The sequence below is a fragment of the Heptranchias perlo genome, chromosome 5 (assembly GCF_035084215.1).
Source record: "Heptranchias perlo isolate sHepPer1 chromosome 5, sHepPer1.hap1, whole genome shotgun sequence".
In the NCBI taxonomy this organism is placed as follows: Eukaryota; Metazoa; Chordata; class Chondrichthyes; order Hexanchiformes; family Hexanchidae; genus Heptranchias; species Heptranchias perlo.
In genome coordinates this window covers 20,824,168-20,843,509 of record NC_090329.1, presented here as the reverse complement: position 1 = coordinate 20,843,509, position 19,342 = coordinate 20,824,168, and the positions used below count along the sequence as shown (strand labels likewise).

The 19,342-nt window shown below is 46.7% G+C and overlaps 1 protein-coding gene across 1 annotated transcript in view; it reads right to left on the bottom strand.

The window, feature by feature from the left end:
* col21a1 (collagen, type XXI, alpha 1) overlaps positions 1-19,342 on the bottom strand; it is a 315,698-nt gene that overhangs the window by 280,905 nt on the left and 15,451 nt on the right. The window contains exon 2 of the mRNA XM_067985251.1: positions 15,568-15,700. Coding sequence (XP_067841352.1) covers positions 15,568-15,667 — 100 coding nt within the window. The 5' untranslated portion in view covers positions 15,668-15,700. The remainder of the gene's footprint in view (positions 1-15,567; positions 15,701-19,342) is intronic.

Below are 19,342 nucleotides of genomic sequence, written 5' to 3'. Positions count from 1 at the left end.
ATCCATGAGGCGCTGTGGGCCATCAGCAGCAGAATTGTATTCCACCACAATCTGTAACCTCATGGCCCGGCATATTCCTCACTCTACCATTAAAAACAAGCCAGGGGATCAACCCTGGTTCAATGAGGAGTGTAGAAGAGCATGCCAGGAGCAGCACCAGGCGTACCTAAAAATGAGGTGCCAACCTGGTGAAGCTACAACTCAGGACTACATGCATGCTAAACAGCGGAAGCAACATGCTATAGACAGAGCTAAGCGATTCCACAACCAACGCATCAGATCAAAGCTCTGGGGTCATAAGAACATAAGAACATAAGAAATTGGAGCAGGAGTAGGCCAATCGGCCCCTCGAGCCTGCTCCGCCATTCAATAAGATCATGGCTGATCTGATCCCAACCACAAATCTAAAGAACACAAGAAGTCGGAGCAGGACCCGGCCACATAGCCCCTGGGCCCTCTCCGCCACCCACAGGGCATTGACCGATCCGAACTCAGCTTCATGTCCAATTTCCTGCCCGCTCCCCATAACCCCTAATTCCCTTTACTTCTAGGAAACTGTCTATTTCTGTTTTAAATTTATCTAATGATGTAGCTTCCACAGCTTCCTGGGGCAGCAAATTCCACAGACCGACCACCCTCTGAGTGAAGAAGTTTCTCCTCATCTCAGTTTTGAAAGAGCAGCCCCTTATTCTAAGATTATGCCCCCTAGTTCTAGTTTCACCCATCTTTGGGAACATCCTTACTGCATCCACCCGATCAAGACCCTTCACAATCTTATATGTTTCAATAAGATCGCCTCTCATTCTTCTGAACTCCAATGAGTAGAGTCCCAATCTACTCAACCTCTCCTCATATGTCCGCCCCCTCATCCCCGGGATTAACCGAGTGAACCTTCTTTGTACTGCCTCGAGAGCAAGTATGTCTTTTCTTAAGTATGGAGACCAAAGCTGTATGCAGTATTCCAGGTGCGGTCTCACCAATACCTTATATAACTGCAGCAATACCTCCTTGTTTTTATATTCTATCCCCCTAGCAATAAAAGCCAACATTCCGTTGGCTTTCTTGATCACCTGCTGCACCTGCATACCAACTTTTTGATTTTCTTGCACTAGGACCCCCAGATCTCTTTGTACTGCAGTACTTTCCAGTCTCTCGCCATTAAGAAAATAACTTGCTCTCTGATTTTTCCTGCCAAAGTGCATAACCTCACATTTTCCAATATTATATTGCATCTGCCAAATCTCCGCCCACTCACCCAGCCTGTCTATATCCCCTTGCAGGTTTTTTATGTCCTCCTCACTCTCTACTCTCCCTCCCATCTTTGTATCATCTGCAAATTTTGATATGTTGCACTCGGTCCCCTCCTCCAAATCGTTAATATAGATTGTAAAGAGTTGGGGACCCAGCACCGACCCCTGTGGAACACCACTGGTTACTGGTTGCCAGTCCGAAAATGAACCATTTATCCCAACTCTCTGCTTCCTGTTCGATAACCAATCCTCCACCCATGCCAGAATATTACCCCCAATCCCGTGATTTTTTATCTTAAGTAATAATCTTTTATGTGGCACCTTGTCGAATGCCTTCTGGAAGTCTAAATACACTACGTCCACCGGTTCCCCTTTATCCACCCTATACGTTATATCCTCGAAGAACTCAAGCAAATTTGTCAGACATGACTTCCCCTTCATAAAGCCATGCTGACTTTGTCCTATTAAATTATGCTTATCTAAATGTTCCGTTACTGTCTCCTTAATAATAGACTCCAAAATTTTACCCACCACAGATGTTAAGCTAACTGGCCTATAATTTCCAGCCTTCTGCCTACTACCCTTTTTAAATAACGGTGTTACATTAGCAGTTTTCCAATCTGCCGGGACCTCTCCTGAGTCCAGGGAATTTTGGAAAACTATCACCAAAGCATCCACAATCCCAACTGCCACTTCCCTCAAGACCCTAGGATGGAAGCCATCAGGTCCAGGGGATTTATCCGCCTTGAGTCCCTTGGGTCCTACCACATCCAGTCGTGAATGGTGGTGGACAATTAAACAACTAACGGGAGGAGGAGGCTCTGCAAACATCCCCATCCTCAATGATGGCGGAGTCCAGCACGTGAGTGCAAAACACAAAGCTGAAGCGTTTGCAACCATCTTCAGCCAGAAGTGCCGAGTGGATGATCCATCTCGGCCTCCTCCCGAAATCCCCACCATCAAAGAAGCCAGTCTTCGGCCAATTCGATTCACTCCACGTGATATCAAGAAACGGCTGAGTGCACTGGATACAGCAAAGGCTATGGGCCCCGACAACATCCCAGCTGTAGTGCTGAAGACTTGTGCTCCAGAACTAGCTGCGCCTCTAGCCAAGCTGTTCCAGTACAGCTGCAACACTGGCATCTACCCGACAATGTGGAAAATTGCCCAGGTATGTCCGGTCCACAAAAAGCAGGACAAATCCAATCCGGCCAATTACCGCCCCATCAGTCTACTCTCAATCATCAGCAAAGTGATGGAAGGTGTCATCGACAGTGCTATCAAGCGGCACTTACTCACCAATAACCTGCTCACCGATGCTCAGTTTGGGTTCCGCCAGGACCACTCGGCTCCAGACCTCATTACAGCGTTGGTCCAAACATGGACAAAAGAGCTGAATTCCAGAGGTGAGGTGAGAGTGACTGCCCTTGACATCAAGGCAGCATTTGACCGAGTGTGGCACCAAGGAGCCCTAGTAAAATTGAAGTCAATGGGAATCAGGGGGAAAACTCTCCAGTGGCTGGAGTCATACCTAGCACAAAGGAAGATGGTAGTGGTTGTTGGAGGCCAATCATCTCAGCCCCAGGGCATTGCTGCAGGAGTTCCTCAGGGCAGTGTCCTAGGCCCAACCATCTTCAGCTGCTTCATCAATGACCTTCCCTCCATCATAAGGTCAGAAATGGGGATGTTCGCTGATGACTGCACAGTGTTCAGTTCCATTCGCAACCCCTCAGATAATGAAGCAGTCCGAGCCTGCATGCAGCAAGACCTGGACAACATCCAGGCTTGGGCTGATAAGTGGCAAGTAACATTCGCGCCAGATAAGTGCCAGGCAATGACCATCTCCAACAAGAGAGAGTCTAACCACCTCCCCTTGACATTCAACGGCATTACCATTGCCGAATCCCCCACCATCAACATCCTGGGGGTCACCATTGACCAGAAACTTAACTGAACCAGCCATATAAATACTGTGGCTATGAGAGCAGGTCAGAGGCTGGGTATTCTGCGGCGAGTGATTCACCTCCTGACTCCCCAAAGCCTTTCCACCATCTACAAGGCACAAGTCAGGAGTGTGATGGAATACTCTCCACTTGCCTGGATGAGTGCAGCTCCAACAACACTCAAGAAGCTCGACACCATCCAAGATAAAGCAGCCCGCTTGATTGGCACCCCATCCACCACCCTAAACATCCACTCCCTTCACCACCGGCGCACTGTGGCTGCAGTGTGCACCATCCACAGGATGCACTGCAGCAACTCGCCAAGGCTTCTTCGACAGCACCTCCCAAACCCGCGACCTCTACCACCTAGAAGGACAAGGGCAGCAGGCGCATGGGAACAACACCACCTGCACGTTCCCCTCCAAGTCACACACCATCCCGACTTGGAAATATATCGCCGTTCCTTCATTGTCGCTGGGTCAAAATCCTGGAACTCCCTTCCTAACAGCACTGTGGGAGAACCGTCACCACACGGACTGCAGCGGTTCAAGAAGGCGGCTCACGACCACCTTCTCGAGGGCAATTAGGGATGGGCAATAAATGCTGGCCTCGCCAGCGACGCCCACATCCCGTAAACGAATAAAAAAAAACATAGCTTTGTCATCCACCATTTCATCATGGAGTCTGACTGTTGATTTATGCTTGAGGCTTTCTTCCAAATAACAATAGCAGCAATTATAGTGCTTGGTACCCCTTTTATGAATATCCTAAACATTTTTGACTTAATACAAAAAAAGGTCATAATGACACCATCTTTTCTCATAAAATGTAAACTAAATATTTGAAAGAAGACATTGGCCCTTAATTTCCTCAGACCTTCTGCCACTGCATCGCTGTAAACGAAGTTTCTGCCGCACTTCCGGTAAAGTCACAGTGGCACGGCGGCAAAAAGTCTGAGGAAATTCAGGGCCATTTTATTTGTTCGTTTTGCTACATTTTGTGTATTTATGTTCATTATGAAGAGTGCCATTACTGAGAAGTTGAATGGTGTAGATTTTCCTGTTCTTGCACCTGGGAGTATTATATCACCTGGGCACAGGCCAGGCATGGAGAAGAAACGGAAAGTAAAGTAGCCTGCCCAATTTTCCATCCATTTAAATGAATATATGGAAAATCTGATGGGCTTCATTAGAGGCATACGCTGCTCTCCATCAGATTTTCCTGTAGCCACTACACCTAGGCGATGCAACACCCCAAAGCGTAGGAACGGGAAAATCTGCTCCACCATATTTCTACGTTGCATCCAGTCTTCCATAACATGGGCCACACTTAACGCAGAGCTCCTTACCCATGCTGCTTAACAGAAAGAGTGCACTTGAGTCCAATTACTGTGATGTTCCTTTTGTCACTGTTTATTCCAGAGGGAAAGCGTGGAAATCCCCTCCAATGGCCTGGTATAAAGGATCAGCAGAGAGAGAGAGAAAGCATGGGAATCCCCCCCCAGCAGCCCAGTATAAAAGAGCATCGGAGAGAGAGAGAAAGTCCGGGAATCTCCCCCCAGCGGCCCGGTATAAAGGAGCAGCGGAGAGAGAGAGAGAAAGCCCGGGAATCCCCCCACCCCACAGAGGCCCAGTATAAAGGAGCAGCAAAGAGAGAGAGAGAGATAGAAAGAGAAAGCACGGGAATCCCCCCCCCCCCAGTGGCCCAGTATAAAGAAGCAGCGGAGAGAGAGAGAATCTGCTCCACTACATTTCTACTTTGCACCCAGTCTTCCACAACATAGGCCACACTTAATGCAGAGCCCCTTTCCCATGCTGCTTAACAGAAAGAGTGCGCTTAAGTCCAATTACTGTAATGTTTCTTTTGTCACTGTTTATTCCAGAAAGTGTGGGAATCCTCCCCAGCAGCCTGGTATAAAGGATCAGCGGAGAGAGGGAACCACCCTCAGAAAGCACGGGAACCCTCCCCCCCAGCAGTCTGATGTGAAGGAGAGAAAGAGAAAGTGGGGGAATTCCCCCCACAGCAGCCTGGTATAAAGGAGCAGCAGAGAGAGAGAGAGAGAGAAATCCCGGGAATCCCCCCCCCTCCCAGAGGCCCAGTATAAAGGAGCAGGAAAGAGACAGAGAGAGAAAGAGAAAGTACGGGAATACCCCCCAGCGGCCTGGTATAAAGGAGCAGTAGAGAGAGAGAAAGTACAGGAATCCCCCCCAAGCGGCTGGGAATCCCCCCCCGGCCTGGGTATAAAGGAGCAGCGGAGAGAGAGAAAGAGATAAAGCATGGGAATTCCTCACCAACGGCCCGGGATAAAGGAGCAGCGGAGAGAGAGAGAGAAAGTATGGGAACTCCCCCCAGAGGCTGGGAATCCCCCCCCCCCCGCCCCCGGCCTGGTATATTGGAGCAGCAGAGAGAAAGAGAACGTACGGGAATTCCCCCCCAGCAGCTGTGAATCCCTCCTGGCCCGGTATAAAGGAGCAGTGGAGAGAAAGTAGGGGAATTCCCCCCCCAGTGACTGGGAATCCCCCCGGCCCGGGTATAAAGGAGCAGCGAAGAGAGAGAGAGTACGGGAATTCCCCCCCAGTGATTGGGAATCCCCCGGCCCGGGTATAAAGGAGCAGCGGAGAGAGAGAGAAAGTAAGCGAATTCCCCCCCAGTGACTGGGAATCCCCCCCGGCCCGGGTATAAAGGAGCAGCGAAGAGAGAGAGTACGGGAATTCCCCCCCAGTGATTGGGAATCCCCCGGCCCGGGTATAAAGGAGCAGCGGAGAGAGAGAGAAAGTAGGGGAATTCCCCCCCAGTGACTGGGAATCCCCCCCGGCCCGGGTATAAAGGAGCAGCGAAGAGAGAGAGTTCGGGAATTCCCCCCCAGTGACTGGAAATCCCCCCGGCCCAGGTATAAAGGAGCAGCGGAGAGAGAAAGTGCGGGAACTCCCACCCAGTGACTGGGAATCCCCCCGGCCCGGGTATAAAGGAGCAGCGGAGACAGAGAGAAAGTACGGGAATTCCCCCCCAGTGACTGGGAATCCCCCTGGCCCGGGTACAAAGGAGCAGCGGAGAGAGAAAGTACGGGAATTCCCCCCCAGTGACTCGGAATCCCCCCGGCCCGGGTATAAAGGAGCAGCGGAGAGAGAGAGAAAGTACGGGAATTCCCCCCCAGTGACTGGGAATCCCCCCGGCCCGGGTATAAAGGAGCAGCGGAGAGAGAGAGAAAGTACGGGAATTCCCCCCAAGTGACTGGGAATCCCCTCGGCCCGGGTATAAAGGAGCAGCGGAGAGAGAGAGAAAGTACGGGATCTCCCCCAGTGACTGGGAATCCCCCCGGCCCGGGTATAAAGGAGCAGTGGAGAGAGAAAGTGCGGGAATTCCCCCCCAGTGACTGGGAATCCCCCCGGCCCGTGTGTAAAGGAGCAGCGGAGAGAGGGAAAGTACAGGAATTCCCCCCCAGTGACTGGGAATCCCCCTGGCCCGGGTATAAAGGAGCAGCGGAGAGAGAGAGAAAGTACGGGAAATCCCCCCTCAGTGACTGGGAATCCCCCGGCCTGGGTATAAAGGAGCAGCGGAGGGTTCTCAAAATTCCCACATTTTTCATATCATCAATGAGGATATGACTTTAATGGCAGAGGACCCAACTGCTGGGTTAAATGTGGAACCCTGCAGACAGGAGGTTAGGCCCATAAGGGCCTGGGACTTGACATGCCCGGGCTTGTTGGGTGCAGTGTGGATTGTTGCCTGAAACCAGACAACGAGAGGAGACAGAATACGTATTCTTCCCTTTAAAACAATCAACCCAGAGAAAGACTTCATCTTACACGAAACTAAAGCCCATCAAAATCTTGCATAAATAATCACTACTAGCTAACAGGCAGGAAGGCAACAATGGACCAATTATGCAAGCCCATTAAAAACAACGAGACAACCGCCCCAAAACCAGTTAAGGCGAAAAACTATAATCACCTGAAGAAGCCCACCTAAATCAGACAAAGAACTAACCTTGATTTGGAGCTCAGATAAGAAACTCGAAAAACAGTATAACTGGGCCACCAGTTACGAAGGGGGCGGGTTTTAAGCAGTTTTAAGCAGAGTTTAAGCAGGGAGAGGTAGCTGAGCCAAGCAGAGGAAGGAGATCCGGAGGTTCGCAGGCCCGCAGGCAACATCACGGCGAGGGGCAGGGTGTGGCAGGCTCAACCGAAGACAACAAGGCCGCAACCGCAGCCCTCCACGAAGATCGACCACCCACAACCGCACCTTACCGAATCAGCGGACTCCACCCAACTGAAGAACCTTCACAGATTCCACAGACCAGGACCACGTGGGGACGGCAGGCCCCAAAGGACACAAAGAGCGTACCCCAAAACTGCAACCGGCTTACCTGGCTGGATTTCGAACTGTCAAGGAACCCTGGTTGGTGAGCATGATCCCTGACCTCTCCTAGTTCAATTTAGTTAGGTTTTGGGGGTGGGACAAGGGTAAGGGGATTAGTAGCGTGATTTTACCTCGTTATGCCGTGTGTTCCCCATTCTTAACTAAGTGTACTTTTGTAGGTCTGTATAATCTCAGTGTAATCCTAATGTTATAAGTTCATTTGTGACTTCAATAAACCCAGTTTTTCTTGCACCAAAACCAGTTGTCTGCTGCACTTTTTGTCACAACCCCCAAATAAGTCCAAGGTCCAGAACCAAGGGAGTGGGAGCGATTCGAATCGCTCGGAAGTCAGAGGTGAAGCTGACACACACCACCACCCCCTACACAGCGGAGAAAGAGAGAGTACGGGAAATCCCCCCCAGTGACTGGGAATCCCCCTGGCCCGAGTATAAAGTAGCAGGGAAGAGAAGGAAATAATCAAGGTGTGACATCACAGGGCAGCAGGTAGGTGATTGGTTGGTGAGTATTACCGTTTTATTGCTCTCTAAGCTAGGGCAGTGGTTTAAACTAACAGCTGGGAAACTATAACTATTACTTTATTGAATCACTAACTTAAACTAGTTAAACTAATTAGTGAATAAAAACTTTAAATAATTAAATATATAAAACAAGGTTAGAAAGGGATGGCTGGACAGGTGGTGTGTCGTAGCTGCAGCATGTGGGAGTTTGTGGAGAGCAGCGAGATCCCAGGCAACCATATCTGCAGTAGGTGTCTGCACCTCAAGGAACTTCAGCTCAGATTTGTTGCAGACATTGCGATGCATCAGGAAAGGGGAGAGTTACCTGGACACTTTGATCCAGGAGGCAGTCACATCCCTTAGATATGGTTAGTGTCAGGGACAGAAGGATGTGACTGCGAGTCAGGTAGGTACGGTGACCCAGGATGCAGTGATGGAGGAGCAACAGATACGAGGTACTTGCTACCCGTATGGATAAGAACAAAGACTGCAGGAAGGATGGGCAAACTGACCACGGCACTGTGGTACAGGAGGCCAGTCAAGTGGGGGGAGTAAAAAGGAATGTGGTAGTGGTAGGGGGTTGTATAGTCAGGGGGATAGATACTGTTCTCTGCAGCCATGACCAGGAGTCCCAAAGGCTGTGTTGCCTGCCCGATGACCGGGTTAACGATATCTCCTCGCGGCTGGAAAAGAACTTGAAGCATGAGGGGGAAGGTCCAGTTGTCGTGGTCCACATAGGAACCAACGACAAAGGTAGAACTAGGAATGAGGTTCTGCTGAGGGAGTTTGAAGAGCTAGGGTCCAAATTAATAAGGTAATAATCTCTGGATTACCACCTGAGCCATGGGCAAATTAGCTTATTGTCAAACGGATCAGAGAGTTAAATGCGTAGCTCAAAGAGTAGTGTGGGAGACAGGGGGTTTTGATTCACGGGGCACTGGGGAAAAAGGGGGCAAAGCGGGGGTTCACGTGAGGAGAAATTTATAAATCTAAAGATTTGGAACAGAGGAGGCTGAGGGGAGATTTAATTGAAGTGTATAAAATCATGAGAGGCCTAGACAGAGTGGTTACAAAGAACCTATTTCCCTTAGCAATCTGGTCAATAACCAGTCCATGTGGTAAAGGTTCTCCCACAGTGCTGTTACGTAAGGAGTTCCAGGAATTTGACCCACGATGAAAGAACGCCGATATATTTTCAAGTCGGGATGGTGTGCGATTTGGAGGGGAACGTGCAGGTGGTGGTATTCCCATACGCCTGCTGCCCCTGTCCTTCTAGGTGATAGAGGTTGCGGATTTGGGAGGTGCTATCGAAGAAGCCTTGGCGGGTTGCTGCAGTGTATCTTGTAGATGGTACACACTGCAGCTATGTTCCACTGGTGGTGGAGGGAGTGAATGTTTAAAGTGGTGGATGGGGTGCTTTGTCCTGGATGGTGTTGAGATTCTTGAGTGTTGTTGGAGCTGCACTCATCCAGGCAAGTGTAAACTATTCCATCACACTCCTGACTTGTGCCTTGTAGATGGTGGAAAGGCTTTGGGGAGTCAGGAAGTGAGTCACTCGCCGCAGAATATCCAACCTCTGACCTGTTCTTGTAGCCACAGTATTTATGTGGCTGGTCCAGTTTAGTTTCAGGTCAATGGTGACCCCCAGGATGTTAAAGGTGGGGGATTCGGCGATGGTAATGCCGTTGAATGTCAAGGGGAGGTGGTTAGACTCTCTCTTGTTGGAGATGGTCATTGTCTGGCACTTGTCTGGCGCAAATGTTACAGTCCAAGCCTGGATGTGTCCAGGTCTTGCTGCATGCAGGCACGGACTGCTTCATTAACTGAGGGGATACGAATGGAACTGAACACTGTGCAATCATCAGCGAACATCCCCATTTCTGACCTTATGATGGAGGGAAGTCATTGATAAAGCAGCTGAAAATGGTTGGGCCTATGACACTGCCTTGAGGAACTCCTGCAGCGATGTCCTAGGGCTGAGATGATTGGCCTCCAACAACCACTGCCATCTTCCTTTGTGCTAGGTATGACTCCAGCTACTGGAGAGTTTTCCCTCTGATTCCCATTGACTTCAATTTTACTAGGGCTCCTTGGTGCCACACTCGGTCAAATGCTGCCTTGATGTCAAGGGCAGTCACTCTCACCTCACCTCTGGAATTCAGATCTTTTGTCCATGGTTGGACCAAGGCTGTAATGACGTCTGGAGCCGAGTGGTCCAGGTGGAACCCAAACTGAGCATCGGTGAGCAGGTTATTGGTAAGTGCCACTTGATAGCACTGTCGACGTCACCTTCCATCACTTTGCTGATGATCGAGAGTAGACTGATTGGGCGGTAATTGGCCGGATTGGATTTGTCCGGCTTTTTGTGGACAGGGCATACCTGGGCAATTTTCCACTTTGTTGGGTAGATGCCAGTGTTGTAGTTGTCCTGGAACAGCTTGACCAGAGGTGTGGCTAGTTCTGGAGCACAAGTCTTCAGCACTACAGCTGGGATGTTGTCGGGGCCCATAGCCTTTGCTGTATCCAGTGCACTCAGCCACTTCTTGATATCACGTGGAGTGAATCGAATTGGCTGAAGACTGGCTTCTGTGATGGTGGGGATATCGGGAGAAGGCTGAGATGAATCATCCTCTCGGCATTTATGGCTGAAGATTGTAGCAAACGCTTCAGCCTTATCTTTTGCACTCACGTGCTGGGCTCTGCCATGATTGAGGATGGGGATGTTCACAGAGCCTCCTCCCGTTACTTGTTTAATTGTCCACCACCATTCACGACTGGATGTGGCAGGACTGCAGAGCTTTGATCTGATCCATTGGTTGTGGAATTGCGTAGCTCTGTCTATAGCATGCTGCTTCCGCTGTTTAGTATGCATGTAGCACTGCGTTGTAATTTTACCAGGTTGGCACCTCATTTTTTTAGGTACACCTGGTGCTGCTCCTGGGTTGATCCACTGGCTTGTTGGTAATGGTAGAGTGAGGGATATGCCGGGCCATGAGGTTACAGATTGTGGTGGAATACAATTCTTCTGTTGCTGATGGCCCACAGCGCCTCATGGATGCCCAGTTTTGAACTGCTAGATCTGTTCTGAATCTTTCCCCTTTAGCACGGTGGTAGTGCCACACAACACGTGGATGGTGTCCTCAGTGTGAAGACGGGACTTCGCCTCCACAAGAACTGTGCAGTGGTCACTCCTACCAATACTCTCATGGACAGATGCATTTGCGACAGGTAGATTGGTGAGGACAAGGTCAAGTAGGTTTTTCCTTTGTGTTGGTTCTCTCACCACCTGCCGTTGGCCCAGTCGGCAGCTATGTCCTTCAGGACTCGGCCAGTTTGGTCAGTCGTGATGCTACCGAGCCACTTTTGGTGATGGACATTGAAGTCCTCCACCTAGAGTACATTCTGTGCCCTTGCTATCCTCAGTGCTTCCTCCAAGTGGTGCTCAACATGGAGGAGGACTGATTCATCAGCTGAGGGATGGCGGTAGGTGGTAATCAGCAGGAGGTTTCCTTGCCCATGTCTGACCTGATGCCATGAGATTTCATGGGGTCCGGAGTAAATGATGAGGACTCCCAGAGCCATTCTCTCCTAACTGTATTCCATTGTGCCGCCACCTCTGGTGGATCTGTCCTGCCGGTGGGACAGGACATACCCAGGGATGGTGATGGATGAGTTTGGGATGTTGGCTGAAAGGTATGATTTTGTGAGTATGGCTATGTCAGGCTGTTGCTTGACTAGTCTGTGGGATAACTCTCCCAATTTTGGCACAAGTCCCCAGATGTTAGTGAAGAGTACTTCGCAGGGTTGACTGGGTTTGTTTTGCCTTTGCCTTTGTCATGTCCGGTGCCTAGTGGTCCGATGCTGGGTGGTCCCTCTGGTTTTATTCTCATTATGACTTTTTGTAGTGAGATTGTACAATTCAGAGGGCAGTTAAGAATCAACCACATAGATTTAAAGTAATTGGTAGAAAGATTAGAGGGGAGCTGAGGAAAAGTTTTTTCACCTAGAGGGTGGTAGAGGTCTGGAACTCACGGCCTGATAGGGTGGTAGAGGAAGAAACCCTCATTGCATTTAAAAGGTGCTTGGATGTGCACTTGAAGTGCCGTAGCCTAGAAGGCTATGGACCAGGAGCTGGAAAGTAGGATTAGGCTGGATAGTTCTTTTTCGCTGGTACAGACACAATGGGCCAAATGGCTTCCTTTTGTGCCGTAAATTTCAATGATTCTATGAAAAGTCACGGCCATGGAGTAAAGTAGCGATTTGGGTAAAGATAAGCAGAGTGTGACAGGAAGGGACAAAGAGTTTGACGAGCATCAGTGAATAAGGTCAAATCAGGGAAAAATTGTAAAAAGTTAAAATTAAAGGGGCTTTATCTGAATGCACAAAGCATTCGTAATAAGATAGACGAATTAATGGCACAAATAGAGATAAATGGGTTTGATCTAGTAGTCATTACTGAGACGTGGTTGCAAGGTGTCCAAGGTTGGGAACTAAATATTCCAGGGTACTTGACTTTTCGAAAAGACAGACAAAATGGAAAAGGAGGGGAGATAGCCCTGATAATAAAGGATGACATAAGATGACAGTAGTGAGAAAGGATCTTGCCTCGGAAGATCAGGGAGTAGAATCAGATAAGAAATAACAAGAGGCAGAAAACACTGGTGGGAGTAGGTTATAGGCCCCCTAATAGTAGGTGTACTGTTGGACAGAGTAATTATCAAGAAATAAGAGGAGCTTGTAACAAAGGTAATGCACTAATCGTGGAGGAGTTTAATCTTCATATAGACTGGGCAAATCAAATTAGCAAAAGTAGTTTGGAGGACGAGTTCATGGAATGCATTTGAGACAGTTTCTTAGAACAATACGTCATGGAACCAACCAGGGAACAGGCTATTTTAGAACTTGTCTTGTGTAATAAGACAGGGTTAATTAGTAATCTCATAGTAAGGGGTCTTCTGGGGAAGAGTGATCATAATATGATAGAATTTTACATCGAGTTTGAGAGTGACGTATTTAAGTCCGAAACTGGAATCTTAAACTTAAACAAATCCAATTACATAGGTATGAGGGACGAGTTGGATAAGGCAGGATGAGAAATTAGATTAAAAGATATGACGGTAGAAAGCAATGGCGAACATTTAAAGAAATATTTCATAATTCTCGACGAATATACATTCCATTGAGAAGTAAAAACACCACCATTTGATAAGGTGCCACATAAAAGCTTGTTACACAAGATAAGGGCTCATGGGGTTGGGGGTAACATATTAGCATGGATAGAAGATTGGTTAACGGACAGAAAACAGAGAGAAGGGATAAACGGGTCATTTTCAGGTTGGCAGGCTGTTACTAGTGGGGTGCCGTAAGGATCAGTGCTGGGGCCTCAGCTATTTACAATCTATATTAATGACGTAGATGAAGGGATCAAGTGTAATGTATCTAAGTTTGCTGACGGTACAAAGTTAAGTGGGAAAGTAAGCTGTGAGGAGGACACACAGAGTCTGCAAAGGAATATACACAAGTTAAGTGAGTGGGCGAGAAGGTGGCAGATGCAGTGTAACATGGAGAAATGTGAGGTTATTCACTCTGGTAGGAGGAATAGGAAAACAGAATTTTTTTTAAATGGTGAGAAACTATTAAATGTTGGTGTTCAGAGGGATTTGGATGTCCTTGTACATGAAACACAGAAAGTTAACATGCAGGTACAGCATGCAATAAGGAAGGCAAATGGTGTGTTGGCCTTTATTGTAAGGGGGTTGGAATACAAGAGTACGGAAGTCTTACTGCAGTTGTACAGGGCTTTGGTGAGACCACACCTGGAGTATTGTATACAGTTTTGGTCTCTTTACCTAAGGAAGTATATACTTGCCTTAGAGGTGGTGCAACGAAGGTTCACTAAATTGTTTCCTGAGATGAGAGGGTTGTCCTATGAGGAGAGATTGGGTAGAATGGGCATATACTCTCTGGTGTTTAGAAGAATGAGAGGTGATCTCATTGAAACATATAAGATTCAGAGAGGGCTTGACAGGGTAGATGCTGAGAGGATGTTTCCCCTGGTTGGAGAGTCTAGAACTGGGGGGCACAGTTTAGGATATGGGGTCGGCCATTTAGGACTGAGATGAGGAGAAGTTTCTTCACTCGGAGTTGTGAATCTTTGGAATTCTCTACCCCTGAGGGCTGTGGATGCTCAGTCTTTGAGTATATTCAAGCTGAGATTGATAGATTTTTAGACTCTAAGGGAATCAAGGAATATGGGGATTAGGCGGGAAAATGGAGCTGAGGTTGAAGATGAGCCATGATCTTATTGAATGGCGGAGCAGGCTCGAGGGGCCATATGGCTTACTCCTGCTCCTGTTTCTTATGTTCCTATGGGTTTACTGAATGCAATTTGTCAGATAATTACCAATTGTGTCAAATTATAACTTTTTCCCGTGGAGTTGTGACCATTGAGAATTTGATTGAGATAGCCAACAAAAATTCCAATCTGCTGTTCTTTGGCGTGCACTGCAAGCACATATCGCAAAATTGCATACTCCCAGCCCAGAATTTTCTGTTCATTTGGACAGATTTGCACATTGGAGTTTTTACTCCAATTGATTTTACTTAGCAGCCTCAACTTTATCCCATTATTCTGTCTGAGTTTGAGCATGGTCACAAAGATGAAAAGGCACTTTGTAATTCATCATGATACCTAATTCCCAATAATCATCTTTAATGTACCCAAGTTGCAAATACAACAAAACAACTCTGCTGGAAATATATAGCAGCTCTGAAACTTTTGATGTGAAGGTGGAGCCACATGTGAAATGCTAACCTATTGCCAGATGCTGATTTATCTGTTGTGTATTTTCACTATTTTTTGTTTTAATTTCAGATTTCCAATATTTGCACGTTTTTTCTCTTTTAATTAAACAATATTTCCTTTTCCTTGATCCGGCCCTTCACACCTGGTTTCACCAGGCGTGAATCAGAAGCGGTGCGCAAGCCGCCCAGGTAAATTAAAAATCGTTACAATCACTTAATCTATCACAAGTAAAGTGCCTTAAGTACCTTTGGCTCTTTAACTGTCAACCCGCCGGCTTTAGTTGCCAGTGGGATTTCCGGTTTCGTGACGCCTGTGCGCACACAGGTGCGTCCTTGGAAAACTCGGCAGGTTGGAGTCGACTTCCGAACCCGAAAGGGATTTCCGAGATTTTCGGAGTCCCCCCCACCCCCAACGCTCCCGCAATTTCCCCCTAAAATTGAGCCCATTGTCTTTCCATTGGAGTTTACAAGTTGCTCAGAAACAAATATTCTCTCCCTCTCTTTCAGAGCCATGCTAAATAAAATGAGTTCTACAATGGAACTGGTCCAGGCTTTCTATGACCAAACACTGCTAAATATTGTACCTGGGCACAAAGTAGAAAATTGTTCCATCGCTTAGCAGTGTAATTCATCAACTTGACGAGCTAAATACCACAACAAATTCAAAATTAAAAGAAAGTATTAGTTCCTTACTAGATCTTATGTCATCATCCACAGCTGTACTGAATTCTTGGAACAACAGCAACAGAAAACTGTGCAGGACAAATTTCATGGCGCTTATATTCAGTTCCATAAGTCATATGCTTTTGGAAGTACACATCAAAAACTGAAATAAAGAAAAATAACAAATACTAATCAGCTTACATTCACAGAAATTAGCATAATACATGTTCCTATTTTTCAAAATCTCTTTTTGTAATCTTTCAAACTCCTTCGAGCTTTCTAATAATATATTTGCCAGTGAAACAACTGGAAGAAAAATGAAGAATGAATTCTTGAAGCACACAACTAGTAAGTCCTACAGATATTGCTTGAGAAAATTTCTTGTTGATGGAAGAAAATATTAACTAATGCTTCTAGAAAATACAGCTCAGACCTTTAATCAAGCTCAACGGAATTGTCAATCACTAAGTCTCACATGACAAATCATGTGAGCAAGTTCCCTTTGAGAGAAGGCTATATTTTATATATTTTTTTATGGTTATTGGAAAATCTATAATTCAACACCATGAAGTGTAGGGTGCCTTCCAGGCTGAAAAGAATAAAATAGATTAGGTAAATTCCACCTGCTCCTCTGTATTCAACCCAGCCCAAACCCATCTTCAAAGATCAGGACTCATTACATATGCATGGCAGAGGCCCGATGGGATTCACAACGTCAAAGGGGTGCCCACCAGTACAAAGCTGGAGAATCCGTGCAGTGCTTTTGAAGCACCAGAGGATTCGGCGAGAGTTCTTAACGGAGCAAGAGTACCCCAACATTTACAGGAAACATCCCTCTGATGGCTTCAGCCAAGACTGGGACCAACTGAAGGGAGAGGAAGCCACTACAAAGCCCTCTCCCTTGGGCCTGAGGCCTAATTTCAGGCCGACCTTAGGCCTCTGCCTGTGCAGTGCCAATTCGGGGCCCAAAAACAGCCCCAGAAAATGTTTACCCCTAAATGTTCACATGATAACATCGCTAACAGCAATTTCTGCCTTGAGTCCAGTTAAGAACCTGTTAAAATGATTTTTCTGACTGCATATATTATCTATCCCCTGTGGAAGCATACTCAAATGAAAAACAAGGTGCCAGACTTGGCTCAGAGATAACACTCTTGCCTCTGAGCTAGAAGTTGGTGGTTTCAAGCGCCACTCCATAGACTTGAGCACATAATCTAGGCTGACACTTCAATGCAGTACTGAGGAAATGCTACACTGTCAGTGGTGCTATCTTTTGGATAAGACATTAAACCGAGGCCCTGTCTGCCTTCTCAGGTGGATGTATTCGAATAGAAGCAGAGGACTTTCCCAATGTGTTGACTAACATTTAAGAACATAATAGGAGCAGGAGTAGGCCAATCGGCCCCTCGAGCCTGCTCCGCCATTCAATAAGATCATGGCTGATCTGATCCTAACCTCAAATCTAAATTCATGTCCAATTTCATGCCCGCTCCCCGTAACCCCTAATTCCCTTTACTTCTAGGAAACTGTCGATTTCTGTTTTAAATTTATTTAATGATGTAGCTTCCACAGCTTCCTGGGGCAGCAAATTCCACAGACCTACTACCCTCTGAGTGAAGAAGTTTCTCCTCATCTCAGTTTTGAAAGAGCAGCCCCTTATTCTAATTTATTATCTCTCAACCCAACACCACTAAAAAAACGGATAATTTATCTCATTGCTGTTTGTGGGAGCTTGCTGTCCGCATATTGGCTGCTACATTTGCCTACCTTACAACAATGATTACACTTCAAAAGTATATCATTGGCTGTGATGCACATTGAGAAATCCTAAGGTTGCGAAAGGTGCTACATTAATGCAAGTTCTTTAATTCTATAGGCCTCAAAATTCCTGGGTCCCTGGTGTGCTGGCGGAATTGTGACAGGGGTCAATGCACCCTTCTGAGATTTGTATCATCGGGATGGTCTGGCTTTCCTCTGGTGTTGCCTGACAGCCTCCTGCTGCTCCTCTTCCTCCAACACATATATCCTTTTAACTATGATTCCCAATGAGAAACCCATTTTGCAACCTTCAAAAGTTACTCCCTAATTCCCTTTAGCTACATGGCTCTCCATGGGTATTGGAGAAGGTATGCGGAGACTTCTTGAACACAATGGTGAGATCATTTTTCAAATAGCACCAGTAAATGCCAAAAAATGGCCAAAACCAATCTTACCTAGGAACAGGAGTAGGCCATTCAGCCCTTTGAGCCAGCTCCACCATTCAATTAGATTGTGGCTAACCTGTACCTCAACTCCATTTATCTGCTTTAGCTCCATATCCCTTGATAACCTTATCTAACAGAAATCTATTCATCTCAGTTTTGACAACTCTAATTGTCCCAGCATCCGTGATCTGTTGGGGCAGAGAATTCCAGATTTCTACTATAGATTTCTTTGTGTGAAAAAATGTTTCCTGATTCCCCTCCTAAATGGCATAGCTCTAATATTGAGATTATGTCACCTCGTTCTTGATTCCGCCATCAAGGGGGTATTAGTTTCTCTGTATCAACCCTGTCGAATCATATTAACATTTTAAATACCTCAATCAGATTACCCCTTAATCTTCAGTACTCAAGGGAATACAAGCCAAGTTTATGCAATCTGTCCTCATAATTTACCCTCTAAGCCCCAGTATCACACCTTTCACTGGTTCCCTATAAACAAGTATTTCCACCTTGGTGAGAAGGTCCTGGCAACAGCGGCTGTTGCACAGTGACGTACAATCAGAAGGGTGCATGGGAAGGCAGAAGTCATCGAATTTAGGACAAATCAGTTATCCTGCCCTAACTCTACCACATAATAGACTTGTTAGCAAAATTGAAGCCCATGGGATTAAATGGGCAGTGGCTAAGGGATAGAAAGCAGAGAGAAGTGGTGAAAGTTTTTATTCAGACTGCAGAGCAGTATTCAGTGGTGTCCCCCAGAGGTCAGTATTAGGACCACTGCTCTTTTTGATATATAGTAATGATCTGGACTTGGGTATGCAGGGCATAATTTCAAAGTTTGCAGCTTCCAAAACTCGGAAGTTTAGTGAACAGTGAGGAGAATGGTAACAGACTTCAGGAGGACATAGACAGACTGGTGAAATGGGCAGACACATGCATGGCACATTAAATTTAATGCAGAGAAGTGTGAAGTGATGCATTTTGGAAGGAAGAATGACGAGAGGCAATATAAAGGTACAATTTTAAAGTGGGTGCAGGAACAGAGAGACCAGTAGTTTTCATACAGGAATCTTTGACGGTGGCAGGACAAGTTTATACAGCTGTTAAAAAAAGCATATGAGATCCTTGGCTTTATAAATAGACGTAAAGCGTACAAAGGCAAGGAGTTTATGCAAAACTTTTATAAATCACTGAATGGCCTCAGCTGGAGTATTGTGTCCAAATCTGGGCACCACAATTTAGGAAGGATGTCAAGGCCTTGGAGAGGGTGCAGAGGAGATTTACTGGGATGGTACCAGGGATGAGGGACTTCAGTTATGTGGAGAGACCAGAGAAGCCGGGGTTGTTCTCCTTAGAGCAGAGAAGGTTAAGGGGAGACTTAATAGAGGCGTTCAAAATCATGAAGGGTAAATAAGGAGAAACTGTTTCCACTGGCTGAAGAGTCAGTAACTAGAAGACACAGATTTAAGGTAATTGGTAAAAGAGCCAGAGGTGAGATGAAGAGAAAATTTTTTACGCGAGTTGTTATGATCTGGAGATCCTAAAAGAACAGTGGAAGCAGATTCAATAATAACTTTCAAAAGGGAATTGGATAAATACTT